Source organism: Mesoplodon mirus (genome assembly GCF_964341445.2).
Source record: "Mesoplodon mirus genome assembly, chromosome: 16".
Taxonomy (NCBI): domain Eukaryota; kingdom Metazoa; phylum Chordata; class Mammalia; order Artiodactyla; family Ziphiidae; genus Mesoplodon; species Mesoplodon mirus.
Genome location: NC_138992.1, coordinates 4379243 through 4395329, shown reverse-complemented (window position 1 = coordinate 4395329; position 16087 = coordinate 4379243). Strand labels below are relative to the sequence as shown.

The following is a 16087-nucleotide window of genomic DNA, read 5'->3' as shown; positions in this document are numbered from 1 at the left end:
GCGGAGTTGTACACAGGTAAGTGGTGCAGAGTGAGCCCCAGACAGGCTTCTGCCCTAGGGTTACTGCACGAGCCATCCCTTCCACCTGCAGTCTAAAGCCCCATGTGTCAGAGCTCATAACCTGCCCTCCTCCACACCTTGGCTCAGGTATCAGCTTCCCAGTGAGACATTCTCTGCCTGCCAGACCCCAAACTGCAAGTCCCTGCTCCCTACCACCCCGTTTCCGCTTTTAGTTTTCTCCAGCCTTTGCGTCCATCTGACATCTTAATGATTCCCAAAAAGTTGCACTTCATGCAACTACTGAATTTCAGACAACAAGCTAGGATCCATCTTCCAACTCAGATAAAAATTCTGGATATATATATACATATATGAACATATTTATATATATATAAATAGGTGGTTGAGGGAGTATCTAACAATATTTACAAAAACAAATCTATCCTGTAACTGGATTTGCTTCAAAATAATGTGAAGGAAGAAGGATATAGATGAAAACAAGAGTGGCCAAATAGCTGGACATATTATGAGCAAGATATTCCCACCTTGTTTACTGGGAACTAAAACAGTGCCTTGGAGATAGCAGACACTCAATAGTTCTTGAATAAATGAATGAATTAGGAGCTCGGCTGGCTGGGTGATAAATGTAGAGGTTCTTTAGACTAATCGATGCATTGCTTCTTACTGGCTTTGATGCTTCAGTTTCCTTATCCACAGAGGCAGAAAGTGATATTGCCCATGCCATAGGGAGGTGAGGACTAAATGAGGCAATGTTTACGATGTGCTCAGCACAGAACTGAGGGTACCAGTTAGGAGTGCACCCTCTCAGAGCCAGAGCTCCTGGGTCCATGTCCTGGATCCCCAATGACTAGCTCAATGGGAAGTTACTTTACCTCTCTGCATCTCAGTTCCTTTGTAAAATGGAGAAAAAGGGAAAAAAAAGAAAAAGACAGCACTGACTTGAGTTGTTGAGAGAACTGAGTAAGGTGATACATATAAAGAGTTAGCCAGCCAGCACCAGGTACATACTAAGAGGTCTCCGTAAAGGGCTCTCTGTTATCAGAGGTCTGATGACAGTGGTCTTCTTCTGTGCATGTCTGTTGACCAACTCAAGACCAGGAGCCCTGAGGGTAATAACTAAGCATGGGATAACAAATAAGCAAGGTCTCACAGTACTTTATTGACACCTTTCCAGCAGTCTTTATTTAGTCCTTTTGCATACATTTACTGGGTGCCTATGTCATACCAGGTGCTGGCAAAGTTTTAGGGATACAGAAATGGCCACACCATGGTCTTGGACCTCAAGGAAACCTGACACAGTTGTAGAAGGTGAGTCTTATTTTCCATGTAAGACAAATCCTGGACACAAGCTGCAGTCTGATTTGTCTCCACGTCTTTCACCAGGTGAGGACCCCGTAAATGTTCACGAAATAAAAAGATGTCGATGATATTTAGATAAACAGCCTAAGGTTCATGCTCCCCTGCATCTGGGCTGCTGCAGGGGAAAATTACACATCTAACAGAATAATTGCATTTCTACTCCAGATTTGGATTATTTTACATAATTTTGCCAAAAGCTTTTGGCATCCTAGACTCTGGAATCTAGCTAAGCTAGCAGGTTGGGAACAGGGTAAGGGTTTTACTGGAAGAAGAATGCTAACAGAGCACCAGAAAATAAACTGTGAAAGTAAAGAGCTTTGTCTTCTTGGTATCTATATATAACGTCATGAACACTTAAAAAAACAATGCATGATTGACCAGGAGGGTTAGCTGCCTGCTCCTGAGTTTTTTCTGCACGACTGGCCCCTAAACCTGAATGGGCAGCTGACTCAGCATCCATTCCCAAAGGCAATTAACAGTCCAAGCCACGGCACAAAGTGGAGGCTCAGTAAACACCTGCGTGATGCTGAATAAACCCATGAATCAGTTGGAGACAGACAAGCAGCCTAGACCAAAGGGAGGTAAATCTGCCAGGAAGAGCATCAGTCCATGTTAGCACCACAGCTACTGGAAGAGCAAGGAGGACATTTGTTTAGAGGGGGAGGAGGGTCAATGGGAACAAATGGGATGGTATTAAAGGCTGTTGCTACAGTTAGACTGATAACAAGTGCCTTAGAATGACAGCGAATGAACTGTTGAAAATAGTAATAATACATAGTAATAACTTGCAGTTATTATTATTGTTATCAATTACAGTAAATCCAAGAAAGTCTGGGTTTGCACAGACACTCTGTGATTCCCTGAGCCTCTCACCGTGGGACAGTTTCCTACGGAAGAGGGGAAGTTGCTTCTATAATACATTTCTTACTTAAGAGCCTAACCTTGGAATTATCCCAGGCTTCCCCCAACCCGAGCTGGAGGAAAAACAGTAAGTGGAGCCTGTGCATCCCTGCCAATGCCCCCGTCCCAAGAGCATTCTGACTACATTGTCCCTCAACGTAGCCAAGCCCCTCTGAGCTCACCCCAGATGCCGCTGCGACCTGCACTTTCACTTCACCCCAGACACCTTTCAGGTGTCAGCCCACTCTTTAAAATAAGAGGTCTGTCCATGTGATACCACCTCCAGGGAGTATGGAAGTAAGCACAAATGACAAGCCCAGAAGAGGAGGAGATTCAAAATAATTACTTACCGGTGGCCCAGGGTTCCCTGGGGGCCCCATGAAACCTGGAACTCCTGGATGACCCTAGGAAAACACAAGGCAATTATTTTAAATGATTCCCAAAAAGTTGCACTTTGTGCAACTACCGAATTTCAGACAACAAGCTAGAATCCATCTTCTAACTCAGATAAAAATTCTGGATATGTATATACATACATGAACATATTTATATATATATATATATATATGTATATAAATAGGTGGATGAGGGAGTATCTAACAATATTTACAAAAACAAATCTATCCTGTAACTGGATTTGCTTCAAAATAATGTGAAGGAAGAAGGATATAGATGAAAACAAGAGTGGCCAAATAGCTGGAAGATATTATGAACAGGTGATAAATACAATGGGGTAATTTTTATTATACACTCTTATTTTGATGTATGTTTGAAGTATCCCATAATAAGAATTTAAAAACAAATAAATACATATACACACAATTTATACCCACAATGGAAATAGCTAGACTAACTGAATTATGGCATCTCTGACAGTATTACAGTTACTTTAAGAAAGAGATTCACGTCCCCCTGTGGAGAGGAGTCCGTGTGTATTATAGAATGAGCTAAACCGGTTATGGGGCGAAGTGTATTGCATCATTTATTTAGGACAGCAATGTTATCAGACCAAACAATCCACCATGAAAGAAATGATCTCCCTGCCCTCCTCGTTCACCTCCTTCCACAGGGAAACACAAACTGTAGCATTCGGTGCAGAGATCACTGCCGTTCACAACTCCTAAGAATAATCCCCCCAAATTTTGTCTTTCAAGAACCAAGTGGAATTTTCACTGAGTATGTCATTCAGGCCTTCAGTACAGCTCTTGTCTCACTGCCCCTGGATCCTCTGCTCACATGCCTCACCCTGTCATTGAATGAAAAGCCCTGTGAGGTTAGGGATTTGCCCAACACTCATCCTGTATCTCAGAGCCTGGTGCGGGGCCTGGCACGGGGCTGGTTTATGATGAGTACCGACCGAGAGACGGATAGAAGACTTCGCAGGAAAGGGGAAGGGCAGGAGGGAGAGAACACAGGAAAAGAGGGAAAAGAGGGACAGCAGCAAGGCACAGGCAGAGTAGCCAGTTTAAAGGGCTTAAAGGCTGTTAGAGGCTGAGGACCTGAGAGTGCAGGACGAGCTGGTAGCCCTGGATTGGAGACGAATGGGACACAGTGTTCAGATGCACATGGGAACAATCTTACAATGCATTTGGATCAGCGGTCCAGCAGGGCTGGATGGGCCCTGAGCAGAGAAGGGGTGTCTATGAAGCACTTTAGCTCACACAGTGAGAGCCATACAACAGAAGCGGTGGGTGGGCCGGAAGAAAGAAGGGGGCGTTTTGCACTTTGTAATGAATGACGGCCAGTTCAGCGAGCAAGAAGCACTGAAAGTAAACGAGTACAAATACGTGTTTTTAAAGGAAAGAAAAGGTAGGCTCCTCGGATAACTGGGGAAGGGGGGTGTGACAGTGAACCAAGGTGGAAACCATGAAAACATGATTTAAAAATACATCCTACCAAAGGCAAAGAAGAGACAAGAAATGACTGCAGAAACGGTGGAATGAAAGTTACCTAGGAAAAATAGTGATGGTTCTTCAGGGTGAATGTTTCACTGTAAAATAAGTTTTTACCTGATCACCTTTCTGTCCAATCTCACCATCTGCACCACGTTCTCCTTTATTTCCCTTAGGAGAAAAAAAAAGAAAGAAAAGAAAAGAACATTACTGAAAATTTTGCTAGCGCTACATTGCAGAAGAAAACTTTTGCAATGCATTCATTCTCTCATTCTTCCTCAATTTCTTTTTTTTTTTTTTTTGCGGTACGCGGGCCTCTCACTGCCACGGCCTCTCCCGTCGCGGAGCACAGGCTCCGGACGCGCAGGCCCAGCGGCCATGGCTCACGGGCCCAGCCGCTCCGCGGCATGTGGGATCTTCCCGGACCAGGGCACGAACCCGCGTCCCCTGCATCGGCAGGTGGACTCTCAACCACTGCGCCACTAGGGAAGCCCCTTCCTCAATTTCTTATCAAGTTTGTGCTGTAGGCCCAAACTAGCTGTGGGACCTTGAGCAGGTCATTTAAACTCTGAGTTGTAGCTTTTTTAATCTACAAAATAGAGTAATGATTGCCCCCCTCATGAAATATGGGGAGAATAAAATCAAATAATACATGGAAAACACTTAGCATAGAGCTCAGGATATAGTAAGAGTGCAATAAATATAATTATTATTTTTTACTGTTTTGTATTTGAATCCTGGCTTTGTCACTTATTAATTGTGTGTCATTGGGCAGGTTGTTTCAACTCTCTGTTTCCTACTTCTAAAATGAGAATGGTAACAGTAGACTCACAGTGTTGTTGTGAGGATTAAATGAACTGAAATCGACAAAGTAGACTAGTGATGGCTTCAGTGTTAGCTCTCAGTAAGCATCAGCTATCATCATCCTCTTCATAATTATCACTGTGACCGTCACCACCGTCATCATCACTGTCACCATCACTGCTGCTGTCATTATGACATCATCACCATCACAACCACTAGCCTCCCCTCATACCAATCATCATCATCACCCCCGCCATCACTACAACATTCACTGCTGGCACCTCTGTCATTCTCCTCCTCCTCCCCTCCTTCACAGCACCATCATCTTCATTATCACGGTCATCAAGACATAGCATGCGAGCTACCAAAAATATAGCTTTACACACTAATCCTGAAAGTAACATTCAAAGGTTCCAACCTCTCTTAACTGCCACCTCTTTGGCCCTGTGTTTAGTATGTTAACAAGTACATTCCAGTAAAATGTTATTAAACAAAAACATTTCAGGTCCTTTAAAAGAATGTATTATGCAGTGAAAGAAGTCGTTGGCAATTAGTCAACCTTGGCTGTGTTTCCAGGCCTGTCCTCCCTTATCTTTGCATCTTGCAGAAGATCATGTCCCTTTTTTGCTCTGTTTCTTCATTCCGTAAATGAAGGATGCGAGGGGGCAGGTCAGTCTACGAGGGTCCAGGTCCAGAACCTGCAACTCTCTCAGTGAAACATCACGCCCAGTCGTCTTCCCATCCAGACTGTTGTACCACATCAGCAGTTCACTGATGACAGTAACTACCTAATAACACCCTGGCTGCCTCCCTTGGGTATATTGGGAGGGTTAGGTGATCTAATTAATGCCTGTAAAGTGCCAAATGCTTTTGTGTAGAGGAAAAAAAAAACAGGTTCAGAGGGGAAGAGCATTTGTTCCAACACGTTTGCATGTCATTACGTCTACTGTTTTAAAATCTATAAAGCCAGCACTGTCTGCAGGCCACTTTATGATCTCAGTGAAAAGAAGTGACAGAAGAGCACACTGCTCCTCCAACATTTAGGACGACTGCCTTAGAAGTAAATGGTTTCCTTTCAATGTCCAGTCCTCAGTGTGGGCTTAGAATGGTTTCAACCCTCATCTCACAGCAACTAAATGGCAGCAGCTCAAGGACCTCCACAGTTGTCCTTGTCTCCTTCTTCACCGCAGCTGGGGATCAAAGCAAACACAGCCACCCCCAAGCCTGACTCACTTTCTTCCAGAAAAGAGGACTGACATTTACAGAGCCCCTACTCTGCCGGCTGCTCTTCCAGGGCGTCCACATGAGATCCCACTTCATGCATTTCTTTGTGTATATCCTGAGCTGATGCAAAGCAGTATTTAATATGTCTACGTTATCTAATTTAGCCAGGAAAACTACTCAGTGAGGTAGGGGTTATTACCAGAGCATAGAGATAAGAAATCTGAAGACCAGAGAGATGAAGTGATTCGCCTGAGGTCACACAGGTAATAAGAAACAAGATTTGGCATCTAATCCAGATCTGTCTGTATCCAAACTGCCTCCTCCTGACTAAGTTACTTTCCTGGTTATTTTCCTAGGTCATGATGCCTTGTCCCATTGGTTTTATAATGTCAAGAGCACTAGATTTATAGTCTAGAAGCTCAACTGACCTTGCTGACCATGTTCTGGGACTCTTTCTATGCACCGAGAATACAGCAATCAAAAAAAAACCAAAACAGATTAGAAACAACAAAACCAAAAAACCACCTGCCCACCTGGAGTTTACATTCCAGGGACGTTACGAGTTTACTACTTTGCTAGCTCAGCTCTCTTCAGTACATGCTTATTGAGGGTCCAATGGAAGGGCTTCATTTTTCCCGTTGAAAAGAAGGGAAGAAACTCCCACCACAAGCCCTTGTATTAGAGCATTTACTTCAGAAGACTTGACACTGTGCGTTCTTTCTCTGTCTCTTTGAAATGTATGTAAGCCCTTTTCAAAGCTGAATAAGCCTTTTGCCAGCTCTAGGACCCAGGAAAGTCTTTCTCAAGGACGTGGGAACATCTCTTTGAAGTGTAATCAACAAGGAAAATAAAGCCCCATCTCCCGGGTTCTAAAGGAAAGAAGGAGTCTAACTTCGCGGTCCCTCGTTCCAAGCTGCAAAGAGAAGTTTGATTTTCTTTTGTACAAAACGAATTCACTAAAGCAGACGGGCACTCCGATTACCAGGTGAATTCGGATGAACATGGCAAATGGTGCTACACGGTCCTCTTACATGGGAACTAGTTGTTGTTCATCCTGAGGACGCACACATCATGGGTCATGGCTGCTTAGCCACAGAAAAGGGTGAGATTTCTTTGTCTTTACAATCTCTTAGCAAAATTGCCTGTGATGCCTTATAATACTCTGGCTTAATGTTTGTACAAAAATAAAGTTATTTCCCTTCTTTTCCTTGTGGACAGGTTTTCTGGTTTGGGAGGAGATTCTGTTTAGTTTTTAAGTATATTTCCTCAACACCATCATTTGCTAAGTGCATAATGTAACAATTATTTAGAGGTTACGTTCCTAGCAGAGGCTGCTCTAAGGATGCTGGCTTTTGGGAATCCATCAAACAGGTAATTCTCTCCAGGAGTTTACAAACTGTTGAGAGCAGGGCCTAAACTTTCTTAAATTAGTAAGTCTCTGCTATTCTCAGATTAAGCCCTGTCCCTGAAATTGTGCCTGCTGTTTCTCTGCCTAGAAAACTCTTCCCCAAGAATGCCTGGCAAAGCGCTGCCTAACTTTCCAATGCAACTAAAATCCCACCTCCCACTCCAGGTGGCCTTCACAGGTGACCTCTGCCCCCATGGCATTATTTTCCTTAAAATCATTGAACTCTTCTCCTGGAAATCTGTTACAGTTGTTTTTAACTCAGATAGAGGAACAATCATGAGGACCTGCCACAGTTACACGCATCTCACATTTCCTACGAGCGGCACCATGCCTGGTGCTTTGTAAATGTTTCCTTGTTTTAAGTGTCACATCCTCTCTGTGAGATGAGCCACGTAGTTCTTCTTTTACAGATGAGGGACCCCCAGGTTCAGAAAAGTCAAAGTTGCCCAAGTCTTCTAATTAGTGAGCGCAGTTCACTCAGCTACCAAGAGGCAGAACCGGGCTGGAGAATCACGGACCCCTCACTGCTCTCGGCGGCCTCAGCCCCAGTCTGATTTTTCTAAGAGTCGTGACCTTGTAGATCTTTCTTCTCCAACACATCAGGCCTTAGGAAGCATGGCCCACGTCTGACCTACCTCTTCCTCCTGACGTGGAAGGGAGCTGTTTAAGGGCATGCGTGGTGAGAATATTTCAGGACTGAGGCACATGTGGGTGAAAAGAGGCCTCTCCTGAAGACAGCAGGGACTAAGCGGCTCTGGGTTGCCTTCTGGGAAGAATGGGATTCCAGGGCCTTTTCTGGCAGTTCTAGTAACAGCAGAGGAGGTATTATCTCTGCTCCCAGAATCATCCAGAACCTCCAAGGCAGTGGGGGGATGGGGGTTGGCGGCTTCTGCTCATTTAGCATCTCCAGTCCCTGCAGTTCCCATTACATGACTGGTGGACACGTGGACGAGAAGAAAACCATCTTTTTCATGAAGGATAGGATAAGCGGCACTTCCAAACTGGAAGGCGCTATTGCATCTGACTCTGCAGAAAACCGCCTTTCCAGAAAATCACGTTCTGATTACCATCTTGCTCCTTCGTCCTCTACGTGGACTGTAATCATAACAACAGCCACTGTATCTCCAGACCCTACCTCTTAGAGGCAGTGTCTTAGGCAGTTCGAAAGCTCTGGATTTGACGGTGACATTAACCTCTCCAGACCCAGCAGCCAAAGAGAGCAGCTGCAAATCTGCGAGAAAAATCCTGGGGAGGCTGATTTCCCAGACGCTGGAATCACCATCGCACACAATGAAGCAAATCAAACCTTCTTGATGATGCATGTGACCAATGAACACCCAGGGCCTTTGGTTATAGAAGGACGCTAACAATGACCATACATGCTCCACTGTGGGCAGCATTTTCAATTTACAGATTCATCCTGGTGTCCGCAGGTCTGGCAGAGATCCTGTTTGATAACTGAGGCTCAACAGAAAGGAACGGAAACACTCCTCTGTGCTGCTTTCTGGAGAGGGGCGTGGCATGAAGAGCACAGAGACAGGCTTGAATTTGAAGCCAAGAACCAGGGCAAGCCTGTGAGTCCTCAGATGAGATACTTAAATCCTCTGCAGCTCACCTTCCCAGCAATAGGTGGCGGTAGGGGGAAGCTATTACAGGGTCTGTAGGGAGACAGTGCAGGTAGAAGCTAGGCTCCCCCGCGGGGAGCTGTCCTTGGTGCTGCCGGCGGTGGCAGCGTTACCGGGGGTATAACAGCATAGTAACTAGTGCGGCTCCTGGAGCTGGACAGGCAGGGATTCACCTCGGCTACACCACCTACTAGTTCTGTAATACTGGCATTTAATCTTGCTCCACCTTAGTTTCCTGCTCTGCAAAGTGGAACGACATCTCCACTTCCTAGGACGATGCTCACCATCGCAGGAGACAACAGTGTAACGCGGGTAAACTGGCCCTTAACACACCAGGCACAGTGTGTCCTGCAGTCCCTGGGGGCTCATCCTGTAGTGTGGACCCTGAGAACTTCTCACAGTCACCATGGACTTCCAAGAGGGGGGAAAACCCCCGTCTTTCAGATGCAGCACTAATTTCTGTCCTTTTTCCGGGTGGAGGCTTTCTTTGGCTTCCTCTGACTCTGTAAAGGAACAAACCCTCCCTTGAAGGGCATTTTAAAGGAACAAAGGCAGAGCACGTGTCCCAAGACACCAACCCTGCAGGAGCAGTCGGGCTGACAGACAAAACGATTCCTACTCAGTGGAGGGAACGCCTTATCTGCGTAATTGATTGGCGTTTGTTTCTCTGAATAAAGGTCATTCCATGGTAGAGGTGGCACCCAGCAGCTGGCAAGATGACAACAAGGGCTGAGGATCAGCTGAAATTACCCACTGCAGAATCCTCCAGGCAAAGGGGTTAGCCTCGGTTTATGACCCCAGAAAAGAAGGGTAAAATCCTCAGCAAATAGCACAGAGGATGCTAGGCTCTGCTGGCGTCTCTTAACCTAACACTGCCCCCGGGCAGAATCTCTTGCTCCATCTACACTGAGACCTGACATCTATAGTTCCTGAAGCAGGAGCCTTAGGTTTGTCAAAACCCTATAAAACTTCAGTGTCTCTGGATAACAACTAGATGTCTAACCTGCCAGCCAGGGCCTGGGAGATCTGGCTGTTTTCCATCCTGATACCCCACCGGCCCCTGGCTTTGCTGTCACACCACCATATTTGTTTGCTTCCTTGCCTTTTTTTTTTTTGCGGTACGCAGGCTTCTCACTGTTGTGGCCTCTCCCCTTGCGGAGCACAGACTCCGGATGCGCAGGCCCAGCGGCCATGGCTCACGGGCCCAGCCGCTCCATGGCATGTGGGATCCTCCTGGACCGGGGCACGAACCCGTGTCCCCGGCATCGGCAGGTGGACTCTCAACCACTGCGCCACCAGGGAAGCCCCCAAGTTCTTTTTATGTATGATATTGTGCAACTCTTCCCTCTCTCTGAAGTTGTTTTTATTCACATCGTTAGTGGGTGGAGAAATTGAGGCCCAGAGAGGTCAAGAATTTTGCCTAAGGTCACACAGCTCCAAAGACTCAACTCGGGTGGGACTCGAGTTCGGAGCTGTCTGACCCCAAAGCTCATGTCTTAACCAGCACTACACATTCCTATCTCGTAGCTCATCTATACTTTCAGCCACTCAAGTATTTGTCTATGAGCAATCTAAGACTCAACAAGTTCAAGGGCCCCTTCCCATGGTCACTGAGACAGTCAGTGCTAAGGAGAGAACCTGAACTTGGATTTTCTGATTTTAAAATCATTGTTCCTTTCCACTGGACGTCCCTCTTCCTCAAACGTCGGTTCACCAGTGAGATGAGAATAAACGCACATGATTTTTATGAAAGCTCACTGACCTGTGGTCCACCTATTCCTGGGGGCCCTGGGAGGCCTCTGGGTCCAGCATCTCCCTGCAGCAGGAATAATGGGGAAGAAAACAAAACAAAACAAAACAGCAAGAATGAGTGTCTGGAGCCCATGCCCAGAGTCATCGGCAAGCCATCCTCTTACACATGCACTCACTGACTTCCCACCGCCTTCCCTGTCCCTTGCCCCACCCTACCGCGTGTCTGAGCAAAGGGTGTAGGTGGGCGGCTGTGCGTTCATGGCCGTCACCCACCACCAATGTGGCAGCTGGTATGAGAGCCAGTCCCCAAGGGCCCCATGGCCCTACCTCCCGCTTCTGTGCCCTTGCGTAGAATCCCCCCTTGTGTCCCCGAGACGCGGTGCTGAGGTCTCCCAGGTGATGTATTCCATTACAGTGACAAAAACTAAGTTTCCCCTTTTCTCCTTACCTTTTTCCCTTCTGTGCCTTCTCTCCCTGGCTTTCCCGGGAGACCTTTGTCCCCTTTAAAACCTGGCAGACCAGGGAGGCCTGGGGGACCTGGGGGACAGTCATTGCACACATCCTGAGAAAAAGAGCAGAAACAGTATAGTTACTTATAAAACAAAAGGTGGCCCATGGTTCCTACCTTTCCAAACAGGAAGAAGCCAGCAAATGATGAAAAGGAAACAGGTGGATTGAGTCACTACCCACACAGCTTGTGTCAAACTTTGCATTTTTCTCTCTTGGTCTTAAATTAGATTTCAGCACTGATACATCTGATATATCTGGATTATTACCGCATTTCTCCCTACTTCTGGCCAGACTGCTGAAATGTAGCCCAAGATGAGGATGTCGAAAGCGAAGATGTACCAATGTCTGTGAGCATCTGAAAACATTCACAGTACAGATTTAATGCAAACATTTAGTCCTGTTAAAGACAGCATGCTCTGTCCCTAAGACTAGAGACCAGACAGAGCTGGGAACTGCATTCTCTGTCTGGTGGGTTTGCCCAAGAGGTTTCTGAACAAAGCAGCAAAAACAAGAAAGCAACAGGCACCCACCCTTGGGAGTCTCCTGCTGTGACACACACACCAAGTCTCACCGTGCCTGGCATTATTCTTTGTTCAGAGAAGGCATTTAATAACTGTTCCTCGGAATGGACCTTTGCTCCACTCCTTTGAGGCAGGTAAGTGCTGTCCCTGGAGTGAACGTAAAGTTCTCAGCCCAGAGAACAGGTTCTCCGGCTTGTCTGCGTCCTCCCCAGATCTTACATTTTGGAGCACAGTAAACACCAAATAAAATTCACAGGCTTGACCACACTCTCATCCGTGTCACACCCCAGGGGCTTGGTATGCTCCTTCCACGCCCTTCTCTCTAATCCTCACTCTCTTCCTCCCCTCTTCTCTCCCTGCTATAAGGGTTCAATGAGATAAAACAAAGAGGCCTCTCAGAACAGTGGCAGATCATTCCCAGTGCTTTGGGCTATTATGAATTCATGTATCCACCCAGCAGCTCCCTCCCTGTTAGGCACGGTGCTTTTCTGCTTTGAGACCACAACGAGCACACGTCTTGAAGGGCTCATGGTTCCATGTACAACTGACACAAACAAACGCATTAACTAGGCTTCCGGGATGCTCCACTGGAGAGATCGGCAAAGACTTGTTCATATTCAATGAGCTGATGTTCCAGGTGACTTGGCATTCAAATCGGTCTCTAGGGCTTCCCTGGTGGCGCAGTGGTTGAGAGTCCGCCTGCCTATGCAGGGGACACGGGTTCGTGCCCCAGTCCGGGAAGGTCCCACATGCCGCGGAGCGGCTGGGCCCGTGAGCCATGGCCGCTGAGCCTGCGCGTCCGGAGCCTGTGCTCCACAACGGGAGAGGCCACAATAGTGAGAGGCCCGCGTACAGCAAAAAAATAAAAAATAAATAAAAATAAAAAAATAAAAAATAAAAATAAAAATAAACCCCAAAAAACAAATCGGTCTCTAATTCAGGATGGAAGGGCTTTCATCATCAAAAAAGCAACTCTGAACGGTCCACCTTCCTTTTAGGTACTTACTCCTACTCAATATTTGAAGATTCTTTAGCAGTGTCCTACTCCAAGAAGCCTTCCTGATGGCTTCACACTGGGGATATGTTCCTGCTCCCACGGACCCAGGAATTCCTGCTATGGAAGCACCTGTCTCACTATTGAGGAGATTTGTTTATAGCTCCAAGCCCTCCCTACCAGGCAAAAAAGTGTCAGCTCTCTGAGAACAGAGGTAGAGTTGCTTTATCTTTGGACGTCCACTCTGTAGCAAATCACCTTCCGCAGAGCATGAGTTCCATAAATGAGGGAACCAGCCGACCCGACCAACCACCAACCAACCGGCCACTGACCTTCTGGCACCCAGTGTCATCTTCCTTTAGTGGTGGTTTCAGATGCTGGTTGAATGTTTTTGGAGGATGAGGAGTACCAAATGTTGGGCTACATGAAGAAATGGCAGGTGAGAGAAGCTGAAGGATACTGTTTCCAGTTGCTGTTTTTTGTTTGGAAGAGTGGCAGACTTGGAAGGAACTCACCTATCTCATCTATTCCTAGACCTTCTCTATAGTTCCTTAAAATGAGATACAGCCGTCAAACATGGCAACAATACGCACAGGATGAGATTTTTTGGACTTGGTGGGTGCAAGAGTGATTGGGAACCATTCTTTGCAGCGGGATCCACAACATAAAGAAATTGTATCTGAGCAAATACAAAACATCACTACTTTCCAATTTCTTTTCCACTTGTGGCGTGGGTAACTCAGCCTGGGTGTGTCTTAGTCACACATTCTGTGTAGGATTGTTCCCTGATGACCAGAACAGCCCCCAGCAGCCCCCAGACTTGCCAGTGAGGGGGCTGGATCAGGCTCTGGAATCCAATGAGCACAGGGCAAGACCAGCCCCCCATCTGCTGTCCCACCAATGCTCACTTTGGCTCCTGTGCACCTGGGGCCCCCAGTCCCTCCTGACCTGGGCTACCGGAAATGCCTTGACACTAGCGTTGGGGCCCAGGGTGGGCTGCCCCAAAATGTCTCAATAGCATATAATTTTGAACTAAAGATACGTAAGAAATGGCCAGTGCAAGAGGGACACTGGCCCTTCTGTCTGTCTCCCTGAAAGCAAGAAATAAACCTCTAATGTGAAAAGTACCCTCCCTGCATTTGGAAGTAGAACAACTACTTTATCCCCAGAAACAGGGATTTCAAGGCGGAAAAGCCTGCATGAACAAACCTTTTTAAATTTACTACCCTAAGTCCAAGCTCCGTTTAGATTCTTTTTTTTTATTAGTTTCTGCTTTATAACAAAGTGAATCAGTTATATGTATACATCTGTTCCCATATCCCTTCCCTAGATTCTTCACTAATTAAGGACCCAAAGCCCAAGTTTCTTTGCCCTGTCAATTCCTCACAAATGTATTGTTTCTTTATCCAAAAAGTATAAAAGCTGCCTGTTTTGGCCACACCTTAGATCCCATTTCTATGAGACCTCCATGTGCACAAATTAAAATGTATTTAATCTTCTTCTGTTAATGTCGTGTGTCAATTTCATTATTAGTCTGGCCACAAGAACTCCAGAGGGATTATAGGGGGAAATTTCTCCCTCCCTGTCACTAGCCAGGGTTCTGCTTCCAGCTAGACGGGCTTGCCCAGACCCCACCAAAGCCTCTGCCCACTTGGGATCACGGCTTCACCTCTCCGAGCCTCAGTCCCTTATCTGTGAGATGAGAACCTCAGAGTCTGGGGAGAAATACATGAGATAATGAATGGAAAACGCCTGGTGCCATGCCTGGCACACGGTGACAGAACAGGAATTTCAGCTGCTACATGTGTCACTGTGGTTTCAGTTGTTACTTTCCTCCCTAAATCTGTTGCTTTGTCCCGCTGGCAGATCAGATGCCCCTGATCATCAATACTGACTCCCAACTTTTCCACTGAGTCATCTCAGGCAAGTCACTTAGTCCCTTTGAGTCTATTTCCGTAACTGTTAATAAGGATCGTTCTCCTACCTTAGGAGAGGGATGTGAGACTGAAATAACACATGTGAAGCATTTAGCACGTTGCAGGGATCCAATCTGTAAATACAGACTCCCTCTCGCCTCCATCCCCTTCCTTTTTCCTGAGACATTTTCAGCAAAGCCGGCTGGCTGTGTCACTGTATTTGGTGTAGGACAGCATATCAAGCAAGCGCTCAATCAAATGTGTACAACTGGAGGAATGCTGTAGGCTCTGCCAGGCGTAGAAATCACCTCCAGATCATCTCATGCAAGTTCTTGCTGGATTCCTGAATCCTCACTGCAGATTCATGCCAAAGGGTTGTGGAGCCTACATTTCAAACCTCCAGGTGACAGGCCAGAAACTCACTACTGACTGTCCTTCGTCAGGCAGCTGTCAGGAAGCTCAGACACACGCAAAGAGGAAGTCGGAGAGCAGAGGGGCTAGAGCACGGGACGTGGAGTTGGTCACACGGGGTCTGAGTCTTCGCTCTGCCCCCAGCCAGCTCTGTTGCCTTGAACAAGTGACTGATCCCTCTGGGCCCAATCTCCTGCCCTGTCAAATGCAGCACATAATAGTACCCACCCACTGGGGTGTTGCTGAGGATAGGGTGAGGTAATATTTATCCCAGGGAATCACCTAGTGGAGAGGCCCTGAGGATGACCTCCCCGGGCACAGATCCAACTATGGAAGTTCATTAAACAGGAACTCTTAGGAGGCAAAGTTTCTAACCAGGCAGTTTTCCAACTATCAGAATGAGGCAAATTTTCTGTAATAAAAGATACCTTCTTAGCAAGAGAGGGTCCTGCCACCAGCCCACCTGGACCAGATCATCATTAAGACGGCAGCAGGTGATTATAAAACAGGGAGCTAAGACAGCTGACTTCACAGACCTGGGCAAACCCGCAGAGCCCAGGCTCTTGTCCACAGGGTTGCCAGGCAAAGAACAGCTCTGTAGGGCCAGGGAGCCTCAGGTGCTTCCCTGAATGTAGGTGCTCACATTCTCTCTGAGGTTCCTGGGTGCCCTGAGGAACACAGCTGCATCCTTTAGCAGGTAAGAAGTATCGATTTGACTAAATACCTATCTTAACGCTGTAGCCATAAAGC

General features: G+C 46.7%; 1 protein-coding gene across 1 annotated transcript in view; it reads right to left on the bottom strand.

Moving 5' to 3' along the window:
• Window positions 1-16087, bottom strand: part of COL22A1 (collagen type XXII alpha 1 chain) — a gene marked incomplete at both ends in the record, with an annotated part of 243681 nt that overhangs the window by 41260 nt on the left and 186334 nt on the right. The window contains 4 exons of the mRNA XM_082600940.1: window positions 2631-2684; window positions 4290-4343; window positions 10996-11049; window positions 11434-11547. Coding sequence (XP_082457066.1) covers window positions 2631-2684; window positions 4290-4343; window positions 10996-11049; window positions 11434-11547 — 276 coding nt within the window. The remainder of the gene's footprint in view (window positions 1-2630; window positions 2685-4289; window positions 4344-10995; window positions 11050-11433; window positions 11548-16087) is intronic.